Raw genomic sequence first — 23,564 nt, forward strand, 5'->3', positions numbered from 1 at the left:
TCTAAAGTGAAATACACCTGTGTCCCAAACTGCTTATCTGGTCCTTCACATTATAAAGTAGAAAAGTATTTATAAAAAAATAAGTAATCTTTAGTTGTCATATTTAAAATAGCTTGGTGTTTTTGAAACAGTTGTATATGTATTTCACAAATGGTATGCTATTAGTTTTGTTATAAATTTAATTTACAAAAACTTGTATAGTAAGAATAATAATAATACTACTACAACACGTTTATAAACAATACTAATTGCTATGCCTAGACCCAATTTGGAATTTCTGTATCAGCTAGGGTTCAAAAAATGACTATATTATAATAATCAGCATACCAAGCAAGTTTACCATATTTTGCATCTATTTTTCTGAGGTTGCAATAAATACAGCATACAAGGCTTGAGATTTTTCTCTCTTTTATTTGCAATCAGTAAGAGTATCCACCATAAATAAATGCTAAGCCAAGGCATGTGTTACACCACAATACTTGGGATCAAGCTGTCTCTTAGCCTACACTCTGAAGAAAAAAAACAAGTTTCGGATTACACGCATTCCCACTCAACCTTGTCCACCATTAAATTATTACAATAAGCGATAGAATGGAGGTGAATGTGACCCCACTGGAGCTGTCACTCACTGGGATAAAAGGCTCACTGATGTGCCAAAGAAACAGCCCGTCAAACTGGATTAAGTTACCGCCATGCTGGAATTATTACATTCCCCTCTCAAGTTGCGAGGAAAGGCAGCCTTCATTACGGTTTGCTGCCACATTAAATAGCCAGGTCCAAATATCCTGCTTTCTATATTGAATAATTACTTATTCACTCAAAGGATAAAAAGGACACGTTATGAATGGAGTTCTTGTAAGTGCTGAAGCCGGAAACAGCTGACCTGGCAGTGTCCCTTACATATACCGCAATATCTTTCCCAGGAAAATAGAGGACAAAATAAAAAAAATTATTATTTTGATGTGAAAGGCTGTCAAATGAGGATTAAGGCTTTTTATTCTAAAATGTGCCCTTGTCACAGGAAAATAAAAACATGATTGGGGAAGAAAAAAAAAAAGCTGCAGCCAAGACCCAAAACAAATTTTTCGACCCCTGCTTTAGACCACTTCAGTCGACGCATGGCATTACTCTTTGATCTTCAGCCTGTGTGCAGCTGCTAGGCCATGGAAACTCATTTCATGAAGCTCCCAACGCACAGTGCTTGTGCTGATGTTGCTTCCAAAGGCCCTCTGTAGTTAGTGATACTACAGAGGACCGACCATCCAGACTCTACCAATTTGTGCCTCACAACAATAGCACATACAGTGAACTGAGGCAGATCTACCAAGGCAGATTTTTCACTAACTGACTTATGACAGTGCCATATTTAACATAACTGAGCTCTTCAGTATGAGCAATTCTACTGCTATTGTTTGTCTATGGAGATGGCATCCCTATGTGCGTGATTTTATACACCTGTTAGTAATGGGTGTGGTTGAAACCCCTAAATTAAATAATAGGGAAGGGTGCCCACGTACTTTTGGTCATTGAGTGTACAATTTATTGCTGCCAGATCTCAGGGCTAAGGATGACTAAAGAGATGGTGTCTTTTTGTTTTAGATAGGGCATCGAAGATCAATGCAGACTTCAGTGTTAACATAACTCTGTAAAGATCTTTATTTGATGCGCTCTGGGATGTTGTGATCTATACCATGAGCTGAAGCTTGAAGAGCCCCTGGGTCAGACATCATCCGGAGGTACCTACGCGTGAATTACCCGCAAAGAAAGGCTAAGAGTAAGCCTTTTTAATCTTTTTCAATTTTATATGATTAAAAATCCAATTACACTATATCATATTTCCCTTATGCTCTATATAATATGAGCCAGTGAAAAAGAAGGGAAGATAAATTGTATTCTCAAATGAAGCTCTTCAGGACCCTCTAACGGTTTACCTAAGTATAATTTTTTTCCTTTGTGATAAGATACTTGCACAATATTTTGTTATATTATGTTACAATTGTATCATAGCGCTCTATCTACTTTTCTTTCCCTATACCATGAGCTGTAAATTCATATCTGAAGTACAATGCGTGTGGGAAAAGAACACTGCAACATTACTACCGCAAACTTAAACAAATGCTAGTGGTAGAATTAGTGTATGGTTCGATGGGGGTAAAGACGAACTGGTCGGCTTCAAAGATGTCCCAAATAGGACATGGGCATAGAATGACCATATCTAGAAAAAAGATTTTGAAATATCAATATGCTCCATAAAAAACATTTCTAAACTCAAGACAGATATTAGAATCTATTTAGAAGGTTTTTTCATTAGCTTTTTGTAGATAAGTAAAAAAGTTAAAAAAAATTTCAAATTTGTCACCATTTTCTATATAGTAAATTTGATGATATAATCAAAATAATGTTTTCTCGTGCTTAGCAAAACAATATATAATTTGCATGGGTACACTAAATGAGAACACAGTAAACATAACAAAAACAGCCTTGGTCATGAAGGGTACAAAAATAAAAAAAAAACAGCCTGTCCTTAAGGGGTTAAGCTTACGTGTCAAAACAATTTTGCCTATTTTCCAAAGCTGCCTAGAATAAAGAGCCTTTAATAAGAAGGCTGCTTAGTGGGGTTTATGTCAAATGTTTCCCTGTACTGGGACTGAAGGGAGTCATCAAGCTGCAGAGTTAGGCTAGATTTTATAGTAACTAGTAAAATGTGGACCTGAACAGCACTAGTCATACTATTCAATAAAAGAGCAGATGCTTTCCTTTAAAATAAGTTACTAAATAAACTATGTTTCTGTCAGCTGAACTCAAGTCCAGACAATAGAGAATATGCAATGCTTGCACTTATAAAAAGGGCAGTTAACGGGACTATTTCAAAACCTGTGATTTGCATAAGAAATTTACAAACATAGGGGTCTGCATTCAAACTGCATATCTTTTGACTTTAACACCCCTGTTAAACAAATACTAAAGGTCTGTTTAACTAAGGCTTGAAAATAGGGAACAAATACCAGAAATCCTTTCAGCTTTTTTTTTTTACTACATCTTTTCCAGAAAAGCTGCCTCTCATGTCGTTGAGAATTCACATCCAATAAACATTAGGCTCGTGACAGTCGCTTAATGAATATTAACAGCAGCATGTTAGGCAGTAATTGGCGTAAAAAGAAAAAAAATGACATCAGACACAGTGATCAGTGTGAAAATGAGGCAAATACAAGATTTGCCTTTTCACTAGATATCAAAGAATACTTCCAACTGGCTATTGCATGTTCTGCTGAGTTAGGTGAACTGGTTTTTGGAGAAGAGGGCACAATCCAAGTTGGCAGGTATAGAGGTACGCCATTATAGCACAAATTATCACTAAACCAAACGGCATAATCATCGCTTTAGTGACAAAAAAGTATAAATAGAAATAGTATAAAAACGTTAGCGCCCTCTATAAAAACGTCCAGGAATCACAACTCCTGGGCACGTAGGATTTGTTCAGCTCCATACAAAATGCAATAAGGAAATAATTTTAATATCCCTGTCTGTCAGCACTTGGACATCCAGGAATCAGCTTCCATCAGTCAGAATGTCTGTCAGTGGCAGCATTCAGTTTCACTTTATAAAATAACAGTGGCCTGTGTAGCCCTGGGTACTGTTCTGAAGCTGTACCATAGGTCAAAATAACTTAATGGAGGCAACTGCATCTTCAGTAAGGAACTTCCAATTAATTTCAAATATAAATAATCCCTGCAGGTTGAAATAAGAACACTTAATATTTACAAGAAAAAGAAAAGACAAAATAACTTGTCACCCATAAAATAAAAAAAACTAAATCAACTGGAAAATAGCTAAAAAATGTAAATGATTATATATGTCTTGGCCAATACAGAAAATACTAAACATATATGCTAAAATACATAGTGTTGTGTGCAGGGTAAGGGAGGGGATGAGGACTAAAAAAAAGAGAAAAAAAATAGAGGACGACAGAGTGAAAAGAAAGTGCATACAATAATGTGTGTGTGTGTGTGTGTGTGTGTATCTATACATACAAACATATACTTACCCCACATTAACGTACACAATGGGGACCAGAGCATGTATGCAAAACAAAATGCACTTAAAAGGGAAGTGGTACCTTTTTCACTTATTAATGCATGTATTGCACTGCAGTTGGCAGGTCATTTCCACCACAAAACATAAAACCCTCAAAAAGACACAAAAGACACTCAAAAGATGAACTGAGGTGCTGCTACGCGTCTGTTCTCGAAGAGAGCATTCGTAAACAGGGAAATGGTTGAGTTACAACGGAGTCCTTATTCGCTAGTGTTCTTAGAGTGAATGTCCTTAAAGTGCGGTATGCCGATACATAATTATATTGTGCTTATGGCTAGAGATGGATGGTTAATACGTTGAAACTAGAATATTTGCAGATATCTCTCTTGTGGTTTTGGTATAGCGAATTAGCACATACACCATCAATATTAACAACATGCTGGATGTGCCAAACAGTTCTAACCGGCCGTTTAATTTTATGTTTCTATATTATCCCTAGAGGAAGGAGCACCCTTCCACCAACCTACGTTCCAGGGCAAAAAAATATACCGTACAGCATGCAGTCTGTTATTATGGACAGTCAAGAAAAAAAAAATCCCCAAAGGACACGTTAAAAAAAAAAAAAAAAAAAAAAACTATTAACAAAGAGCCTTTGATCTCTCATGCACCAAGGGATAGATAACGCGAATAAAGGGGCATCATCATCTACTAAATAATACTGTCACAAAAGCCATCTGAGCCTTACAATTCTGAATACCCTGTTGTGTGAAATCTCACACAAGGGCACCCTGCGGGGATATGAGAAGTGACATTACCAAAGCTTCTCAACTACTCTTTAACTCTTCGCAAGGGGCTGTACTACCCTGTTACAACCCCATGATTAAGCCACACAAAGCAGCTGTTTATCCACTCACAGTAACCAGCAGGTGAACCCGATTCAATATTTATCATAGGCTTTTACAGATCACTGCTAGCCGAGCAAACGTTTTAATTAAGCTGGAACTCGCTTCAAAGAACTTATTCAAGATGTCAATCAACAGGATAGAGATCGGATACGGTGTCAGGTGAGAGTGTGTAATACAAATCCGTAACTTTCTTCATCTCATCTCTGCAAATTAGCCTGGTATAAAGTTGGGGCTCTGATTGTAACAGACTGCCAGTCTCCTGGAATGTGGAACTCAAGTCACTCAGACCCCATTGTGCGGGTTGTAAGCAATATGTTAAACTGCAGTGGGCTAGCACATTAAGACAGATCCTTTTCGCAGACGGTTTCTTGATACTGCAAGTGTTTGTTACACTTCTCTCCGTTTACCATTTACTTTCTTAGCTGGTGTAAAGGGGGGTTTCTTAACATCGCTGCCCCAGTTTCTCAAAGTCACTTGCCACTGCAGAATTCATCAAGAGCATCCTGCTGGCAGTAGAGTTTCACTTCCAAAGCCCCTAATATGTGTTCCCCGGCTCCATATGGCCTTGAATAAAGCCAAAACAGAACCTCTCCAAAAACTCTGCTAAAAGGAACATTTTAGAACTCACTATCTATGGATGTGCGTATATTATATAATCAGCATAGGTATGGGTCAGTATAAAGCACAGATAGCAGAGGGGCTCTTTAACTTGTTATTTACGGAGGGTTCTTTGTACCCAAAAACCTGGAGCTTTTTTTTTTTTTTTTTTTTTTTTTTTTTGCATTTTTACCCTGTTTCTTTAACCATGATTCCCCTAATTTAGCGTATCCACACAAGTGATATATTGATTTAACAAGGACTGACAGGGTTTCCTTTTGATAAAACCTTTAGATGTACATTCTAACATTTAGTATGAATAATACATTTAAAAAAAATTGCAACATGCTCCTATGATAATTGTCAATAAACTAGTTTAGTTGACCAAAACATACGAATGTAAGTGTCTTGATTTTGGAAATAACCCACGCGTGCCTTTTACCGAATTTACATTTTCCACCCATTTTGCAGCCCTGTATCTTAGTCGGGACTATTTAGTAGCCCATCAGCTGAAAATAGCCTCACAAAAAGGTACATATTTTTTAGAAAGAATTCCGAGTATTTACATGCATTTGGACACTTGATATGCACTCATTTGGAAAGCAGGCTAACTAAAATCAAAACTATTTTTCATTCCCTACCAAAACAAATTAAAATGTTATCCCCACCTACTCACCAGGAAAGAACATCCACCTTCAACTAAAATTCAAGACTAAACTTAAAACCTATGTTTTCTGCTGATACAGAGACCCGGCAGAGATGGGCAAGAGGGGTAATAAAAGCTACTGTCCTATCTGCGGCTTTTTTTCTGGCAGAAGCTACAATATTTCTGTGGCTTATTTTTGGAGGCCATTAGTGGAACCCTGCTTGGGAAATGTTTGCTGCAGAGTCTTGCAATATCTTTGACCAGGAGAAGTACCAGGTTAGGGGGTTTTCAAAAAGCTGATCTTGGATGATCTTTAGCTGGAATTAAAGGGAGAAATGTTCCTTCCTCATGCAAGCTTTTTTATACAGTACAAAGGAATCGAACACCACCATTTGTATTAAATAAATGGCAACTTTCTTGTACAAAATTTTGGCTTTGCTTTGACCAAATATGGTATCAGGCACTGGTCAGCCAAGTCAACAACGCTCTTTGTGTGCTTGTTGTAGTCCGCGATGCACTTGATTCATCTCAAACTCTGATATGCCTAAAATGTATGTACCTGCACACCGACTGTAAATCTCTGAAGTAGTAAAAAGCAGCCGTCTCATTCAATATAAATGACACACTGATCAGCCATATTGTGTAGGTCCCTCTTTTGCTGCCAAAACAGCCCTGACCATTCGACGCATGGACTGTAGACCTCTGAAGGTGTGCTGTGGTACCTGGCACCAAGACATTAGCAGCAGCTCCTTTTAGTGCTGTAAGTTGGCCTCCATGGATCCGACTTGTTTGTCCAGCACATTCCACAGATGCTTGATCGGATTGAGATGTTGGGACTTTGGAGGCCAAGTCAACACCTTGAACTTGTTGTGTTCCTCAAACCATTCCTGAACCATTTTTGCTTTGTGGCAGGGCGCATTATCCTGCTGAAAGACACCAATACCATCAGGGAATACACTGTCTATAAAAGGGTGAATATGGTTGGCAACAATGACTAAGTAGGTGGTATATGTCTAAGTAACACCCACATGAATGGCAGGAACCAACGTTTCCCAGCAGAACATTGCCCAAATCATCACACGAAGCCTTTGCCGGCTCGCCTTCTTCGTATAGAGCATCCTGGTGCCATGTGTTCTCCAGGTAAGCGATGCACACGCATCCGGCCATCCAGGTGATTTAAAACATGATTCAGACCAGGCCACCTTCTTCCATTGCTTAGTGGTCCAGTTCTTATGCTCACATGCCCATTGTAGACTCTTTCAGCAGTGGACAGGGGTCAGCATGGGCACTCTAACTGGTCTGCGGCTACATGGCCCCATACGCAGCAAACAGCAATGTGTTATGACACCTTCCCATCAGAACCAAGATTAACTTTTTCAGCAATTAGAGCTGTTGGATTTGACCATACAGGCTACAACAAACATGCATCAACAAACCTTGACCGCCCATGACCCTGTCGCCGGTGCACTACTTACCCTTCCTTGGACCATGCAGACCAGGAAGACCCCACAAGAGCTGCCGTTTTGGAGATGCTCTAACCCAGTCGACTAGCCACCACAATTGTCAAAGTCGCTCAGATCCTTAGGCTTGTCTATTTTTCCTGTTTCTAACATATCAACTTTCAGTACAAAATGTTCACTTGCTGCCCAATATATCCCACCCAGTGGATGTTATGGCTGATCAGTGTATTTTCAAATAAGAGCTGTGCATTCCAACCTATCATATATACTTTACATTTCAAGATACAAGAAGGTGCACCGTCTCACTTTTGCAAAGCTTACACAACTTGAAGCCATACATTGCCCTCTTGTAAAAGGTATATATTGACTAAATAACTACAAAAATCAATAAAATGTAAAAAAAAAAAAAAAACACAAGACAGTGATCAGGCTCTAAATTACATTTATTGTTGCAGTATGCAAACTGTGCTACAGTGTCTCCTCTGTGATGCCATGTACGTCTGTCTCCTTATAGAGACAGACCAATTACAAAGATTATCTGAGGAGTTGGGTGCCAATTGCTTGTTGCGGACTGCCTCTGTAACCGGTGGGAATGAGGGAATGATTTATTGTGATTGACATGGTCAACAGCAGCTGTCACATTTACAATATATGTAACACTTATTTTGAAAGAGCTGTCTATTTCAACCTATTATATTTAAATCCTAGAAGGAATTTCATGTACTGCACTTACTCTTTTCTAGATGCTTTGGAAAAATCTCAAACTACCAAGATACAGGAGCTGGGCACATACTTGCACTTCGCGTTCACACCTTTCACGCAGGACTCTCCAAGATCCATTTTTCCCAGCCAGCACGACCCAACTGGTTTCTAGGCTGGCTTCCATATCCCAGTGCTTCTGGCCCAGGCCGCATATGGGTAGCCTCCTCAATTAATCCAAATATGCTTCTCTACTGCAGCATCCTGATCACGGTAGAGCATTCTGCAGCCAGGATGTCCACAGAACCCATGCTCTGTTTACGGCCTGTGGCCACCCGTAAGCTTGCTTGAACAGAACCAACCGCTGCATTTTCCATGCCCACTCACAAACCACCATCCTCATTGTAAATATGGTCCTCTGGGAAAAATGCATGGCACAACGCACTGGTATTGGCTTCACATGTTGCAGGAATTCTCATGTATCCTGTGTACAGAAAGGCACATGTGCTGCTCCCTACCTCTCTCACAGAGGTGTTAATAGTGGACAAAGGAATTCCTACCAGTGCCTGCAAATGGTGTTATCAGTTACGGAGCATTTTTTTTTCTCCCAGACATGTTGGCATCATTATATTAACCAATACAATAATTATTTTTGGATGAATTAAAGCAAAATGGTCACAGAAATCTGACAAGCATCACTCTCAGAGTGACCCACATACCGCTACTATTCGAATTCAACAAAATTATATAGTCATAGTGTATGTTTCATCCTCTCTACAAAAGTTACTATTGTATTTGAATACAAGGTTGCAATAATGTAGTTCACTTGGTATCATTAAGCACTGACCTCAAACACAAGCGGGAGGCACACTGAACAGTGACATCTATGGGTGTTCACTTTGTAGCACTATATTTGTGTTCCCCTTTATGCAATATTCAAATTGGCATTTAAATATACACCTAGATTGAATGCATTTAGGCACCTCATTTGTGATTAAGAAATAGTTTCTGGCTTTGAGATTTTAGTGGACTGTAGCTTGTTTCAGTACTTCCCCTCCTCTACCCACTCTTACTTCAATTTGTCAATATATCAAAGACTCGCTGGTGAAGCATACCCACAGCATGGTGCTGCCACCACATACTTTGCTGTAGGGATTTTTTTTTATTTTTTAATCATCTCACCTGGGACAGGTTATTGTTTATGGCAAATGTTAGACATGCTGTCAGATGCTACTTTCCTGTAACCCTCCCACATATAACGTAGCGTCACTACTTTACTTAGAGCTTCTTCAAACTGATAATTGGCATCTCTTTGGGGTGGAGATCTTCTTGCACGCACTAATATATTATTTACAGATTTATATATAATCATCACATTCCACTGAGTTGTACAATATGATATTCAAACTTGGGCATTATTTTGTATACTTTACCTAATCTGCTGCTTTATATTATATTACATGTATTTGTAAGAAATATATATATTCATGCTATTTTATTAAACATTTTAAATGAAAAAGCAGAAACATAAAAATGACAAGGCAATTAGCCTTGCCATCCCATTTTACTCTGTCTTTCTTAATACTCTTTGATAAAAGGTTTTTTGTTTTTTTACAATTAAAGTCTGGAATGTACCTGGTCAAAAAAGTCAAGCATTAGCCAAGTCATTTTCTGTTGGCTGCACTAAAGAAAGAGAAAGGGGATTACTGGCAAAAAAAAGGCAATTTGTTAGCTAGGATATTTTCCTTGAAGAGAGCATTTCTAAACAGGATATGAAAATGATAGGGCATTATTTTATTCTATCCACTAGCATTTGAGCCAAAGCCATAAACTGTACATTCTAAACCGCTATCAAGAGTGGATTATAGTTAACTATGATGAGAGAGCTTCTTTATTTTCTCTAGAATAAGATCTTGGGCATATTGTCCTTTAAATATGACACCATGATATTTTACCATATTCAGTTAACAAGCTCAACTAAACAGTACACTGTATGCCATCAAAGTAAAATGTGACAAAGTTTACGGATAGACAAACAAAGACGAAGTTCAAATCAGAGTCACAATGGCAGACATTTAAAGATGCAATTTTATATATATATATTATAATTATATACTCTTTACCCAATTTTGTGAGGATTCAGAGGGAATATATCTAAATAATGTGGTTTTTTTTCTAATTTTTGCTACTTTTTAATAAATTTCTCATCCTAAATTTTCAGCTAATCATCTAACTATGCTATCAAAAGAAAGCTCCATCTCTCCTTGAAAAAAAAAACAATATATCGTTTACATGGGTACACTATTCACAGGAAAAGAGAATCACTGAACCGACATACTGCAAAAATACCAAAATTGCTCTAGGCTTTGAGGTACCAAAAACCCCTGGGACTGAAGGAGTTAATTTAGGTTTTTCTTCTGTTTACTCACTTTGCATTTTGTTAAATGATAAACTATTAAAAACTTCTTACTTTACAGCATTTTACACCTGCTCTGTGTGTTTATAGTATATAGTCATACCACTGACATTAATCTGTTCAGCCACATAACTAGAATTGACCTCTAAGAGATGGAATGTGAATTGTCTGTTTGTTTATGCCTAAAAATAATTATATATATATATATATATATATATATATATATATACACATATATATATATAATCTCAAATCAAGACTTCAATATATACATGCATAAAAAACACTGAATAAAGATTTTTTGTATGCGGAGAATTAGGAGAAAGGGTTTGCTTGATTTTGTTGAAGGGTAAATCATTTAAGAGAAATTTGGCCTTCTCTTAATGATGTTCATTACGAAGCCAGTGTTTGTAATATAACCTTTACAGGTTTTTATTTTTCTGCCTGCTAATGCAAACATTATTTTATTAATCAACAGCTTACTGTATATTTACTCAAAATACCATCAAAGCATAAAAGATATTATACAAAAGAACGGAAAAAAAACTAAGTTCAAATTAATCATTGTTCATACTGACATTTTGTTTGTATTCGTTTACCACTGAATGCGTTTAAACTGGAAGGCTTTATTCACTCTTTGCGCTAAAGTTATATCAACAAATTACTGTCTTATGTCCCCCCAAATAATATTACAAAACATTTACTTTGAAACTGATTTTGTCACAGATCACCTTCTCGGAGAAACAAATATCTCCAAAACTATTAATAACTGGGAAAATAGCACATACCCCATTTATATATTTAAATTACTTTTTGTTTTAAAACTTTGAAGGGAAAAATCTCTTTTTACTCAGCGTTTACCCGGCAGGGATTAGGCCGTATTTCTCAGTTTTGCTATTGATAAATTTAGGTGGCAATCTTATTCATGACTTACATCAACTAGGGAAACACAAACTGTTTTTACAGGGCATGTTTAGTTATTCATACATACCTAGTTTAGGTTAAACCATGCATTCTACCACTGTGATTCCAAATCAAAAAGTGAAAATAACAGACCAGATTTTCTAAAATGCCCCCACCCCTTAGTCATATCAATGAAGTTGCACATACATCAAATTTCCAGTACACAATATAGCTCAGGGTAGGTAGTATAGGAAGGGGTTAAATTCTATAATCATACCAAGAGACACAAAACACTGGTACAAAATACATATGCATGCAAGTATGCAACATTTGTCCACCTGCAGTGCACCAGCTTTTAAGAACTACAACTTCCACCTCAGTGCTCTGGCTGACACCGAGTTAAAAAATTATGAAAAAGCTTTATAAAACTTAATGTGTTTTTGTTATTGGGTGGAACAGGTTTGGAGGAACACTTGTTCCAGTTACTACTATGAAGAGGGAAGGATACGGGTCTTTACTTGAGCCAGTAATTAAATATGTAGCTTCTTAAACATTCCTTAACAGCTGCTTTCAAGGCTTAAAGCTCTGTACTTCCCAAGATCCAAACATGGTCAGGGAACAATAAATCTTCTTGGAAAACAGGCTTACATATTCCATTGCATATGCCTGCTGGTTAATGAACCCAGAGCTGTGTAATATTTGTTCTCCTCCCAAATGGGTAGAGAAATCAGCCTCCCTCCTACCAGTAGCTGTACAGCATAAATTGGAAGGGGAGACTCTCCTTCTGCTAGGGTAGGGTCACTACTACTACAATGTACCCTGTAGATGCTGTTATTCTTCATCAATAGACCTGTAAAAATCTCTTTCTGGCATAGCCAGTAAATATCTCAAAAATGTGAAAGATGTAAACGACAATATTACAACACACATTGCAAAACATATCCTAATTAGAAAAAAAAATTAGTAGTGGCTTTTAGTAAGCCATAGCATTGGATCGTGTATTTCTAACATTACTCACATGTTTTGTGGTAGAAGGTGTAAAACCTTCAAGATTCCGCTCAAGGTACCCGTTTGACTCTAGGCTGCTTTCATAACAGTCATCATCAATAAACTGCACACCTTTTTCAAAACAGTGCCGTTTTCGTGCCTATGAAAACATGGCAATATGTTAAACACTATCAAAGGCAAAAGAAGATTTTCGTAGCTTTTAATTTTTTACGTTTCAATGGTTTCATGTTTCAACAGGTCCAATGCTCGTGCCCTCCTGCTGTAAGGACAACACGACTGGTCTTGTATAATGCATAGATAAATCAGCGAGATTTCTTCTCACCTTTACAATGAATAGTTAAGTGAGGGAGTTGAATGTACAACCATCCTGCCAACTATCCCTTTTTAGTGAATAGACCCCAGAAAGAATTGCCGTACAGTGTTTTTGGTTAGAACATCAATGTAGTTAATATAGGATCCCCCCCCCCCATAAAAATGAGTAGCAGCCACATGATGTTCACGTTACATTTATGGTGCAGCTTTTGAATACTTTTTAAAGTTTTATTCTTTTAATATTCAATTTCTAAGAAAAAAAATGCTGTTCGCTAGCGATGCATAAAGCCTATTCTTGCCACCGTATCACCTCCAATTGCTATGAATATTGTAGGTATAACCCTAAGGCTAAATTTTTGTCATCATTACTGATGAATAATAACTACATTTGAAAGAGAACTAAAAATTATGGTGAATAATCATACAGAAGCACACACACAAGATAATGTGAAAGCCATGTGAATAAAATAGCTGTGAAACTCGTAATTTTTACTAGTGAATGCCGCAGACAATAAAATAAATCTGTAAAGGGGAAGATCCATGGGAAAATGTAATATTTTTCTTGCCATTGGACTGTTTAGCACAAGGTAGATAAGGAGTTAGGGTATTATCAAGATAACACAAACAAACACTGAATTAAAATATCGTATTGTCAACAAAAAAGCCAACATTTTGGAAAACATATTTTTAATGTTGTACTAGTAACATAAAATGTTGCTTGGAATTAACCTCTAAAAGAAGGACACAATGGTATTTACTTCCCCAAAACTCCTGTAGTTGACAGTGATAACCGAAGACCCACAGAAAGAACTTTCCCATTTACTTTCAGGCATCATTTATCAGTTCATTGTGTGCAGAAATACCAAACACACGTGTAACTGGCACCAGCAACATGCCTGTGATATGATCCCAAATCAAAAGAGGAAAATACCAATATTTGTTGGTTATTACCTGAAGCTCATTTTGGGACTGCCGGATCCTTTTCCTGTCAGACTGAAAATCATCATCACGATCTTCTGCAAAAAAAGCTTGCTTCTTCACGCTTAATTTGGAAGCTAAGGTGGCCTTGCTATTAACTGATTCTAGAAAGAAAATGGCAAGAAAAGATTTGAAGGTAAAATGTGTTCTATTTCAACACAGTATATAATATTACAGACCACAAATTGGCACACATGATGGCAGCACTGGTAGAGGTACTTGTTCATTTCTAGAGTGTGTATAAGATTAATTGAATTAAGGAAACTAACATTTAGCTGCATATAGTAAATATAGGACTTGAAAAAAGTCCACAAGTATGGACTAAAACGTTGATTATGCTTCACAAGCATTTATTTTCTTCAGATAAAAAATCCTGTGAGTGTGTCAATTTGAAGAGATTATATATGTGTGTGTGTGTGTAATATATATATATAAATATATATATATATATATATATATATATATATATATATGTATGATCTCTTCAATTATACACACACAGTAAATATTTAGTAAAACAAATTGCAACAATTTATGAAACAATTTATTTGAATTATAGTTGCATATAAAATATACCAAAAACTGTAGCACGCTCCGGACTTAAAAATAATTTTGATAAATGTCCCTTTTGGGCATTAACCCTTGTATGTGTGGGTATGTTTTATACACAGAAGCATCCCATATATAAACTACATGAGTCAACCACTCCAGAGAAGCAGAATACCGACAGCTTGCATGATGTTAAATGTTTCAAAAATATGTCATTCAGATGCCCAGCATTCCGGCTAACAATTTAAGTTTAGTTTAAGTAATGTTGCTCCAGGAAACTTTAAATAAACTTGATTGTTTTATGATAGGTTCTTTAATGTATTGTCTACACATTTTGGCCTGAATATAAATAAGTTAATCATTATATAAAACTATGACGTTTATGTAATTCCCATTTTAGTGATATTCAGCTCTATACGATATCTGTGATACACTAAATGAAAAAGGTTAATAGATACAATGATGACAAATTCAAAGTAGATATTCAAAGAAAATGACATCACAATTAATGTACCATTAACAGGGCTGGCTGCCAAAGAATCACCAGTGGGAGATGCAGATTTGCTTTTGGACGTTGAAGGAGAGACACTGGAATCGGGAGCTTTTGAGTGACATGTGCAGCAGCACGGGGCTTGCGGTTTTTTCCATTCTTTTTCACCGGCACCCTCATTTGCTGGTTTACCTACCCAAAAAAAGAAACAAAAAAAAGGTTAAATTTCACCAATAAACATGATTCATAAATATGTAACGGAAAAAAAGTTGAAAGACCTACCACTGAAATAACGAACTTAATAAAGAAGCCATTAAAACATTTAGGGTTGGATTTACAACAATTCTGGAGCAGAATGCAACATGTGAACAAGTCAACAGACACACCGCCAGTTGCCGTGGTGACTCATCTATATCGGCTCCCTGAACTCCTCTTCATTAAAATGCCCCAACAAAATAAAATATACTGCAGTGTTCACACTAAAATAAGGCAGTCACTTTATATTGACTTGACAATTATTCACATGTACATCACACCTCTATTTTCCACATTATCTCAAGTTCAGTTACAACTCACTCATACATAATATTCTCATTGTCGTGTATTTTTAAACACTAAAAGTTATGTGCTGCCCTACATTCTGTGCTGTGCCATTATAGACCTGATCTGTAGAATATAGACTTCTCGCATGTTTAACCATCTTATGTAAAACAGTATACGATAATAGTATTGTATACTGGCCAGTGTTCCACTGTTGGTTTAATTACTTTGTTAATTATAGCTGTGAGGAAATAGGGCATCGGACCTGTAAGAAACAACCCCATTTTTCCTATTTTTCTCTGGGATAAGAAAAAAAAATCTGAGCTTAAATCAATTTATCTTACATTTCCACTTTAATCATTTTTGCCATTGTTATGTTGTTCCACTTTGTGAGTATGCAAACAAAACAAGATACATCTATGGGATTGGCCACAATATCACTAATAGGAAGTTGTGACGGAGATAATTTTAGCCAGTGTCTCCACTTTCAGGGCTAGACGTTAGAGAATAAAAGGCAACATATCAAACCCCTAAATACTCACAAAAAAGGCGACATTATTCTGTTTATGACGTGCCTGAACTTAAAGTCAGCGAGGTGACTTTGTGATCTCAGATGTTTCCTAGCAGCTCTTGAATTTTAGCATGTGTTGCGTCTGTTCAATTCACTACACAGTCAAACTTCCCACAGTGTAAAGAAACATCTGAGGATGCAAAGTCTTCCTGGTATATGGATACCTATGCATGCAATGCCCCAGGCTCTCATTAAACTAAACACATGTAATCCCTTGGGAAAATATGGAAAACCAAAAACGCCACAGTCGAACGTAGCTTGATCACAAAAAGGGCCCTCAACAGTGGAAACCACTTTTCCAGATGAGGAGATGAAAAGTTTAGCAGTTCTCTCTGTGCTGTTACATACCATCAATTCCTATTATACAATTTGTTTTAAAATATTGAATTACAATGCGTGATAGTATTACTCTGTCTTCTCTCATGTTACCTTAAAATAAATTTTAACCGTTTTCAATAAAACAAACAAAAGAAAAGTATTACAACAGAAAGATAATAGATAAACATATATATAGCTATTACCATAATTCAAATACTATACCAAAAAATATTTTTTGTGAATGTAACAACCTTTTCTTTGAATAGAATTAGAGAAACCACTTCTAAAGATAGATGTGTAAAAAAAAAAAAAAAAAAAAAAAATCACCCAAAAGGTTATCGCGGCGTGCATTTAAGAAGAGAAGGCATGCTAAGACGAGCGATTTGTGGATAACTGGAATATTCATGCAGCAGAAGAGGTAAAACAAAGAAGAAAGGCATGGGAAAGGTACAAAGCTTTCCTGGGAATAAGGCAGGGCCAGGGAAGGGTTTAGGCATTTACAGCAGCTACAAAAAAACTGACAAAACTAAATGGAGAAAATATTGCATATTCTATTGGCAGGGGCTTATAACTTTAACCCATTTGTGACCGGACTGATTTTCAATTAATGTACCCTTCATGACAATGGCTGTTTTAACCCTGTAAGGACCAGGTTGTTTTTTTCTCTCTTGGCGTACCATACAAATTATATTTGTTTTCCTTAGATACTTTTATTTTGATTGTATCATTTAATTTATTTTTTATTATAAAAGAAAACAAACATTTTGGTATTTTCACACAGATTACAATCCATGTAAAGATTTACTAATAATTTACAGGGTTACTAAGAAACAACATCCATATTGTAACAAATGCGTTCAGCAACAACTCCTGAGTACAGAGATACCACACATGCAAAGGTTTGTCGGGTTGTATATGATAGTGATGAGAATGGGTGGTATCACTGTACTCAAGAGATGTTACCGAACACATATTTATGATGTGTGACAGTGAAATTTACCAGGAGCTGTACATCCATACCTGAAATACGTGTGGAGAAAAATACAAACAAAATATCACAAAGTTTGACTAAGGCTGGTGGCAGAATTAGTGCATACAAAGTGAAAGTGTTCAAATATTTGAAAAAGCCTGAGGTGTCAGAGGAGTAAATTGAATTGGCCTGCTTCAAAGATATCCCAAATAGGACATGGGTGCATGATGGCTAGCTGTCGCAATTCCAAGTTGAAAAACTGAAATGTCTACCTTAAAAGGAATGATTAAAGTTACACTTTTAATAAATTTAAATATTGCATTAACTAAGTCTTTTTTAATTATTGTATTTCTATATAATATAATTTATTTAATAAAAAATGCAATGCACTACTTGATTAATTCAAAATATATGAAACAAAAAAAAAAATGAACCCCTAAAATAAAAAGCTGCAAGATTGCTCCCAATGCAGAGGTTAAACCCATTCTTTGCCAATAAATAAGCCAAAGAACATAATTGGATTTTCCTGATTGGATACTGCTGTGCAGATCAAATTGTCAATAACTGTTTTTCCGTGATATACCTGGCATGTCAATTGTACAAAGGGGATTACACAATACCCAATACCGGGTGACAGTTTGCATATACTAAAAGTTACCTAAACGTTTTAAACAAACAACTGACCAATATAGATGGCGTGGATGTGCATCTTTTCACTCACAGATTTACCTTTTCAGAGTGACTGATTCTAACAGTTTGCACATTTACATGGTTTTGTACTTTTGACATCTTAATTCATGAACTCTGTCTCAGACACAGCAATAAATTGATTAATGCAATATTTTTTAATATGATTTAACAAAACTGCGATGTAATTTTTTTTTTAATCTCTGACCAGGGCGCAAGTCCACTAAACTGGTTGTATTTTTAACACAGAAAAAAATTAGTTTGTGAGAAACTTACCATATAGTGATTGCTGCCATGCAAGAGCAGAACACAGCAATGCTAAACTTTTCCCACTTCCTGTGGGACTTTCCAACAAGCAGTGTTGTTTACTGTTTAGACCTCTCATAATCTAAAATAAAAACATAACACAATTAGCAACAAAAATAGAAAAGAATGATTGTTTAACCCCTTCAATCCCCTATAGACGTCCAAAAAACGCATATTAAGAAACCCCTATGGACGTCCTGGTACGTCCAGCCCTTCTTGCAGCGTCAGGGACACATCCCTGCCGATGCACGGGAGATCAGGCTGTCGTTTGACAGCCTGGACTCCCCACTGACAGCAGAAGCCGGCATCGCCGGCTTTCTGCTGTCCGATCTGATGCAACAGCTTCTGGCATGAAAGCTGTTACATTTCAAACTGCCCGATCGCATGATCAGGCAGTTTCAAATGCCCGATCGCGTGATCGGGCATTCCCTTCCAGGTTGCGTCACTGCTGACGTAACCCGGAAGGTCATCGGAGGACAGGATATCCCCTGCAGGGGATATCCTTTCCTCCCATGAGGCACAGACGCTGCGATCTCTATGCATGTCTGTGAGGACCTGCATAGAGATCACCGTGTGATCGGTGCAGGGGGATCGCGGAGAGGGGAGTGAGAAACCATGTCTCTCGCTCCCCCTCCTGCCCTGAAACAGAAAAGCAGAAAAAAAAATGTTAATTCATTTTAAAATAATACTAAAAAAATCATTAAAATAATAATATAAATAATACTAAAAAAATGATAATGTGAGCTGTGATGTCATTGTGACATCACTGGCATGTTCAGGAGGTCCCTAAGATCCCATTGCCCTAGCATAACATCTAGCCAGTATAACCCCCCTGCCCCCGTTCACAACCCCCAAACCCGTTAAGCCATAGGCATAAAAATTATACAAAAAATGTACAACTTATAGTATGCTCCCTGGTGCTGGGAAATTCTGGAAAATCTATATAAATTGGGTATTTCTGAAATCAGGACATCTGAATTGATAAACTTGGAGGGGATTTTCCCATCACTTGTGAAGATTCAGAGGGTAAATGTAAAAAATAAATCAGTTTTTTTTTTCTAATTTTCTCTAGTTTTTACTAAACTTCTCATTCTAAATTTTCAGCTAATCATCCAACTATGGTATCAAAAGAAAGCTCTATCTCTCCTTGAAAAAACAATATATAGTTTACATGGGTACACTATTCACAGGAAAAGAGAATAATCTCTGAACCGACTTAGTGCAAAAATGGCAAAATTGCTCCGGGCTTTGAGGCACCAAAAACCCCAGGGATTGAAGGGGTTAAAATATCCCTGATGTAGAAATAGTTATCTAGACAGTGTATTTAGCTTTTTACTCTAGACACGGACATGAATCTTCTCACTGTGACATAGTGACATAGGTAAAAACTTTATTCCCTTGCTGACCCCTCTAACTAGCTATTGTCTCCACTTTGTACTATTTGCAGAAAACAAGGTGGCTATATAAACAAACAAAAAAAAGTAACTATGGGTAGCGGGACAAATTGGTTCGGTTATCACCATTTATGGCTAATAGGTCTTCAAACTTGGTTAAATCAATTCAAACATGGACATGGGTGATGTGAGAAATTGGTCTGGAAGGTGTCCATTGTCCTGCATAGGTGACCTGCAGCTTGTCACGTAGTCGCCAGGGGCTCCTATGAGCACTGCAGGGTGTGGGGTGCTCATGGGAACATGTCTGAGTGAGGGGCACAGAGAGAACCGAAGAATTGTCACATGGACACCATGAACACTTATGGGAACAAGAGAGAGGTCACCATGTGCGGGCAAATTTCTAGCAACTATAGGATAACACAGTAAATTATACATAAAAACATTTGAAACAAAACATATACTCAAAAGAAATCAAACTTAAATTCTTACATATTTACAGGACCATGTTAGAATTAACTTAAAAATCTATTCTCTCCATTTACATTTTTTGCAGACATTCTACTGCTTACCACAGTGCAGTAAAAAACGGCCTTGCTAGCTCAAACTTTTCCCCAGGTTGCACGGGCTATTAGCCGGAGACTGACTTTGTACGTTTAATTACAAATATATTAGAGATGCCTGCTATTACATATGTTAGGTGTGTTTTCTGTAAGACAGCATCTTCTTATTTGACCCAACCTATTATATCTGGCATACAGGTACAGCTCTACAATATTTCCTAAGTGCAAGACTCATTCCCAAAACGCTACAAGTATTTGCAGCCACCCACGTCCTTGCTACCCATTTAGTAGCCATGTATTTTTTCTTCATTGTTCCAAAAATTCTCTCCAACTGGAAATAATGTTTGTCGTTACTTACTGAATTCATCATGGCAAGTTGGGAAGGATATGCCTTGCATGGAAACAGGATTTTAACTCCACCAATGGTGTATTCAGAACATGTAGACGCCATCTTACCTATTGAATAAAACAGATAAAAACGACCGTACTGGGTAACATGTATTAATAAAGGTGCTTCTTCTAATCTCACCACAACCCCCTCAGCCTATTTATTTGACAGCAGAAACATTCGGCCCATCTTGCCTGCCCACATTTTCCTGATGTAGAGATCTTAAGTTCTTGGTCTTGCCTTAAATTCAAGAGAGCTTTATGCCTATCCCATGCACCCCCTACCTTTATCAGAAAGGCATGAGTACACAAACCATAAATTATAAATAAATAATCATATACTAGAACATGGCTTAACAAACCCTAGGCGCAAGTGCAACAAGAAATCTCTTCCTGGTGCCTAGGTTTTAACTGTCCAAACGTGCACCTTATCACTAAAGTTAGCACTAAGGTGTGCAATGTACTTTGGGCTCAGGGGGGCCCCCAAATGTTTGCACCTCTGACCTCCATCTCCCCAGGCCGGCCCTAGAGTGCTCCATCAGTCCCGGCATGCCAAGTCTGAGCGCAAGGATATGGCATCATTTCCCAGTCACATGCAAGGACTGCAAAAAGGGGGCATTTTCGTACAAAAAAAAAGGTCCAGAAGAGGGATATAGGCTGGCAAAGAAGAATGTAGGCAACTGGCCCCATGGCTGCCCCAATTTCAGTGTCTTGTGTGATTCAGATTTACCCGTAATCACACATATAGCCTGTGTGTTTTGGACAGAAGGCTGCTGTCACTGTGACTTACTGGGCATGTACAGGCATGCAGCCCTAATCATGTCTCCTTACAAAATATACCAAACATGTTATTCGAACAGCGCTATATTATAATAATATTAATAATAATTAGAATGTGGAATAGCCAAGAGAACCAGAAACATGCAATAGTAGGGTTTATAGTAGATAAAGCTCTGAAATAATTCCGGAAGTGCACAGTTGCCCACAATCAGCTGTGTCAAATATGACATCATACCACCTGAGTTTGGAAACATATAGGTTGATATGGGTTTGAAGAGAAACATATATCAATCTACTACCAGAAATGACCAATGTACCTATTGGGCAAAGGGAGGAAAAGGGGTATTATATGGTTAACTCTTTCTATACGCAGCGTGAAAACGTTCGTTCATTTCTGTGTTTGCAGTACTTTTACGTTCGTAACACGTAGTTAGCCACGAGTAGAACCGGAATACTATCCTGTACCTAAACGATGTCATTCTCACACACGATCAAAGCAAAACGGTATAATCCAAGCAACATCAAACTCACCAGTGTCGCCTCTTTTATATCTACCATAGTCCCATAGAACCCTCAGAGTTATTTTCTTCCCGCCGTTGTAATCTATCCAATCAGTGACTATACATTCCTAAAAGACACGGCTCTTATCCAATCAATATCTGCCTGTATTAACTGCCCCGCCCATAGCCGAATATCAAGGGTCATCAACACAATGATGCCGTCCAAACTTCTGTAGTCCCGCCCCGAAGTAAGAACCAATAAGCACATATGACTTATGATTGATGGGCATTTAACCAATAGCTAAAACGTCCATTACACTTCCCGTGTCCCCCTCGTTCATGTTTTCGCCTATACACGTGCTACGCAGGATCAGTTGTTGAGAGCGCGCATAATGAACTGCTTGTTAGATATCTTGTTAACAGCCGTTAAAACACCGCTGAAAGGGTCGGTGCTTTGTTCGCGCTAGCCCATGATCATCGCAAATCGGGGCTATACGAGCTATGTCATTTCACCACATGAACCCCACAGGGGCATATCGTATGCCAAAAACCAGCCCAAAACTTTGCTTTGAGGGCAGCAACCTCTTCGAGGGTGTTTTTTGCAAGCACTGAAAGTCACCTCATGCACAATGTTAAGCGCAACGCTTCAGTGAATGCCTTTTTGTGTAGTACTTATTTGTACAAAACGCCACTTTTGCTACATAAGTTCTAAAGAACATTGGAACATTAGTTTTTGTCTTTTTATATATATTCTCCGTTTATTGAAACACATATCACAAAAGGACATCAGATTGTAACAGAAGTATGCGCCAAATGTTACATAAAACGTAAGACCCAGACGTAAGTCACAGGTATACAGTAAGTAAAGTGCAACCCATACAATAATACAAGGTAGGGTATACACATTGAAGGCACATTAGTAAAAGTACATATAGTTTTTGTCTTTTTGACCTTTTCAAAAAAAGGAGCTTCTCTGTCAAAAAAATGATGCAGAATGCTGTAAAATTTTATTGGATTTTGCGGTTATTGCACCAGTTTTACTACTTTGCACAAAATTTGCCCTTTATATATAAGCCCAAACCAACTGAACCTATCTAGCAGGAGATCACCAGGATCAACCCTGGCAAAAAAAAAAAAAAAAAAAAAAGGCAAATTGAACTTCACCCAGCAAACTCTCAATGTCATAAATATAGCGGAGTGCAGAGATATAAAGGGGAACGAGATAACTAGATTGTCCTCTTGAGTCTGACGCTTCTGTTGTGGTACCCGTAACGTTAAATAGTTGTGACACTTTTATAAGGAAACCTGTTGGCTATATCTGAAAGTTATTAAATGATGGGAAGGACATAAGTGAATTAGAATTTTGAAACTTCATTATCATCAACGGTTCCCTGAACTATTTAACCTGTTAAGAGGATAGTTTAATGTCCCGACACCCCAACCATATGTACCTGACCCAGCCATGCAGCAAAATGTTACTTCTTCCATGAGCCGAAATGTCTTGGCACTGATTGGCTGCTTAAGCTGTCAATCAGTGTCAGTAAAGTACTTCC

General features: G+C 37.5%; 1 protein-coding gene across 1 annotated transcript in view; it reads right to left on the minus strand.

The window, feature by feature from the left end:
• BRIP1 (BRCA1 interacting helicase 1) overlaps nucleotides 1–22,102 on the minus strand; it is a 101,283-nt gene extending 79,181 nt beyond the window's left edge. The window contains exons 1-6 of the mRNA XM_053454584.1: nucleotides 22,043–22,102; nucleotides 20,703–20,800; nucleotides 18,361–18,472; nucleotides 15,023–15,190; nucleotides 13,933–14,063; nucleotides 12,680–12,808 (exon numbers count right to left, since the gene is read on the minus strand). Of these exons, the coding sequence (XP_053310559.1) occupies nucleotides 12,680–12,808; nucleotides 13,933–14,063; nucleotides 15,023–15,190; nucleotides 18,361–18,472; nucleotides 20,703–20,795 (633 nt within the window). The 5' untranslated portion in view covers nucleotides 20,796–20,800; nucleotides 22,043–22,102. The remainder of the gene's footprint in view (nucleotides 1–12,679; nucleotides 12,809–13,932; nucleotides 14,064–15,022; nucleotides 15,191–18,360; nucleotides 18,473–20,702; nucleotides 20,801–22,042) is intronic.
• Nucleotides 22,103–23,564: the final 1,462 nt, after the last annotated feature.

The sequence above is a fragment of the Spea bombifrons genome, chromosome 2, assembly GCF_027358695.1.
Source record: "Spea bombifrons isolate aSpeBom1 chromosome 2, aSpeBom1.2.pri, whole genome shotgun sequence".
NCBI lineage: Eukaryota > Metazoa > Chordata > Amphibia > Anura > Pelobatidae > Spea > Spea bombifrons.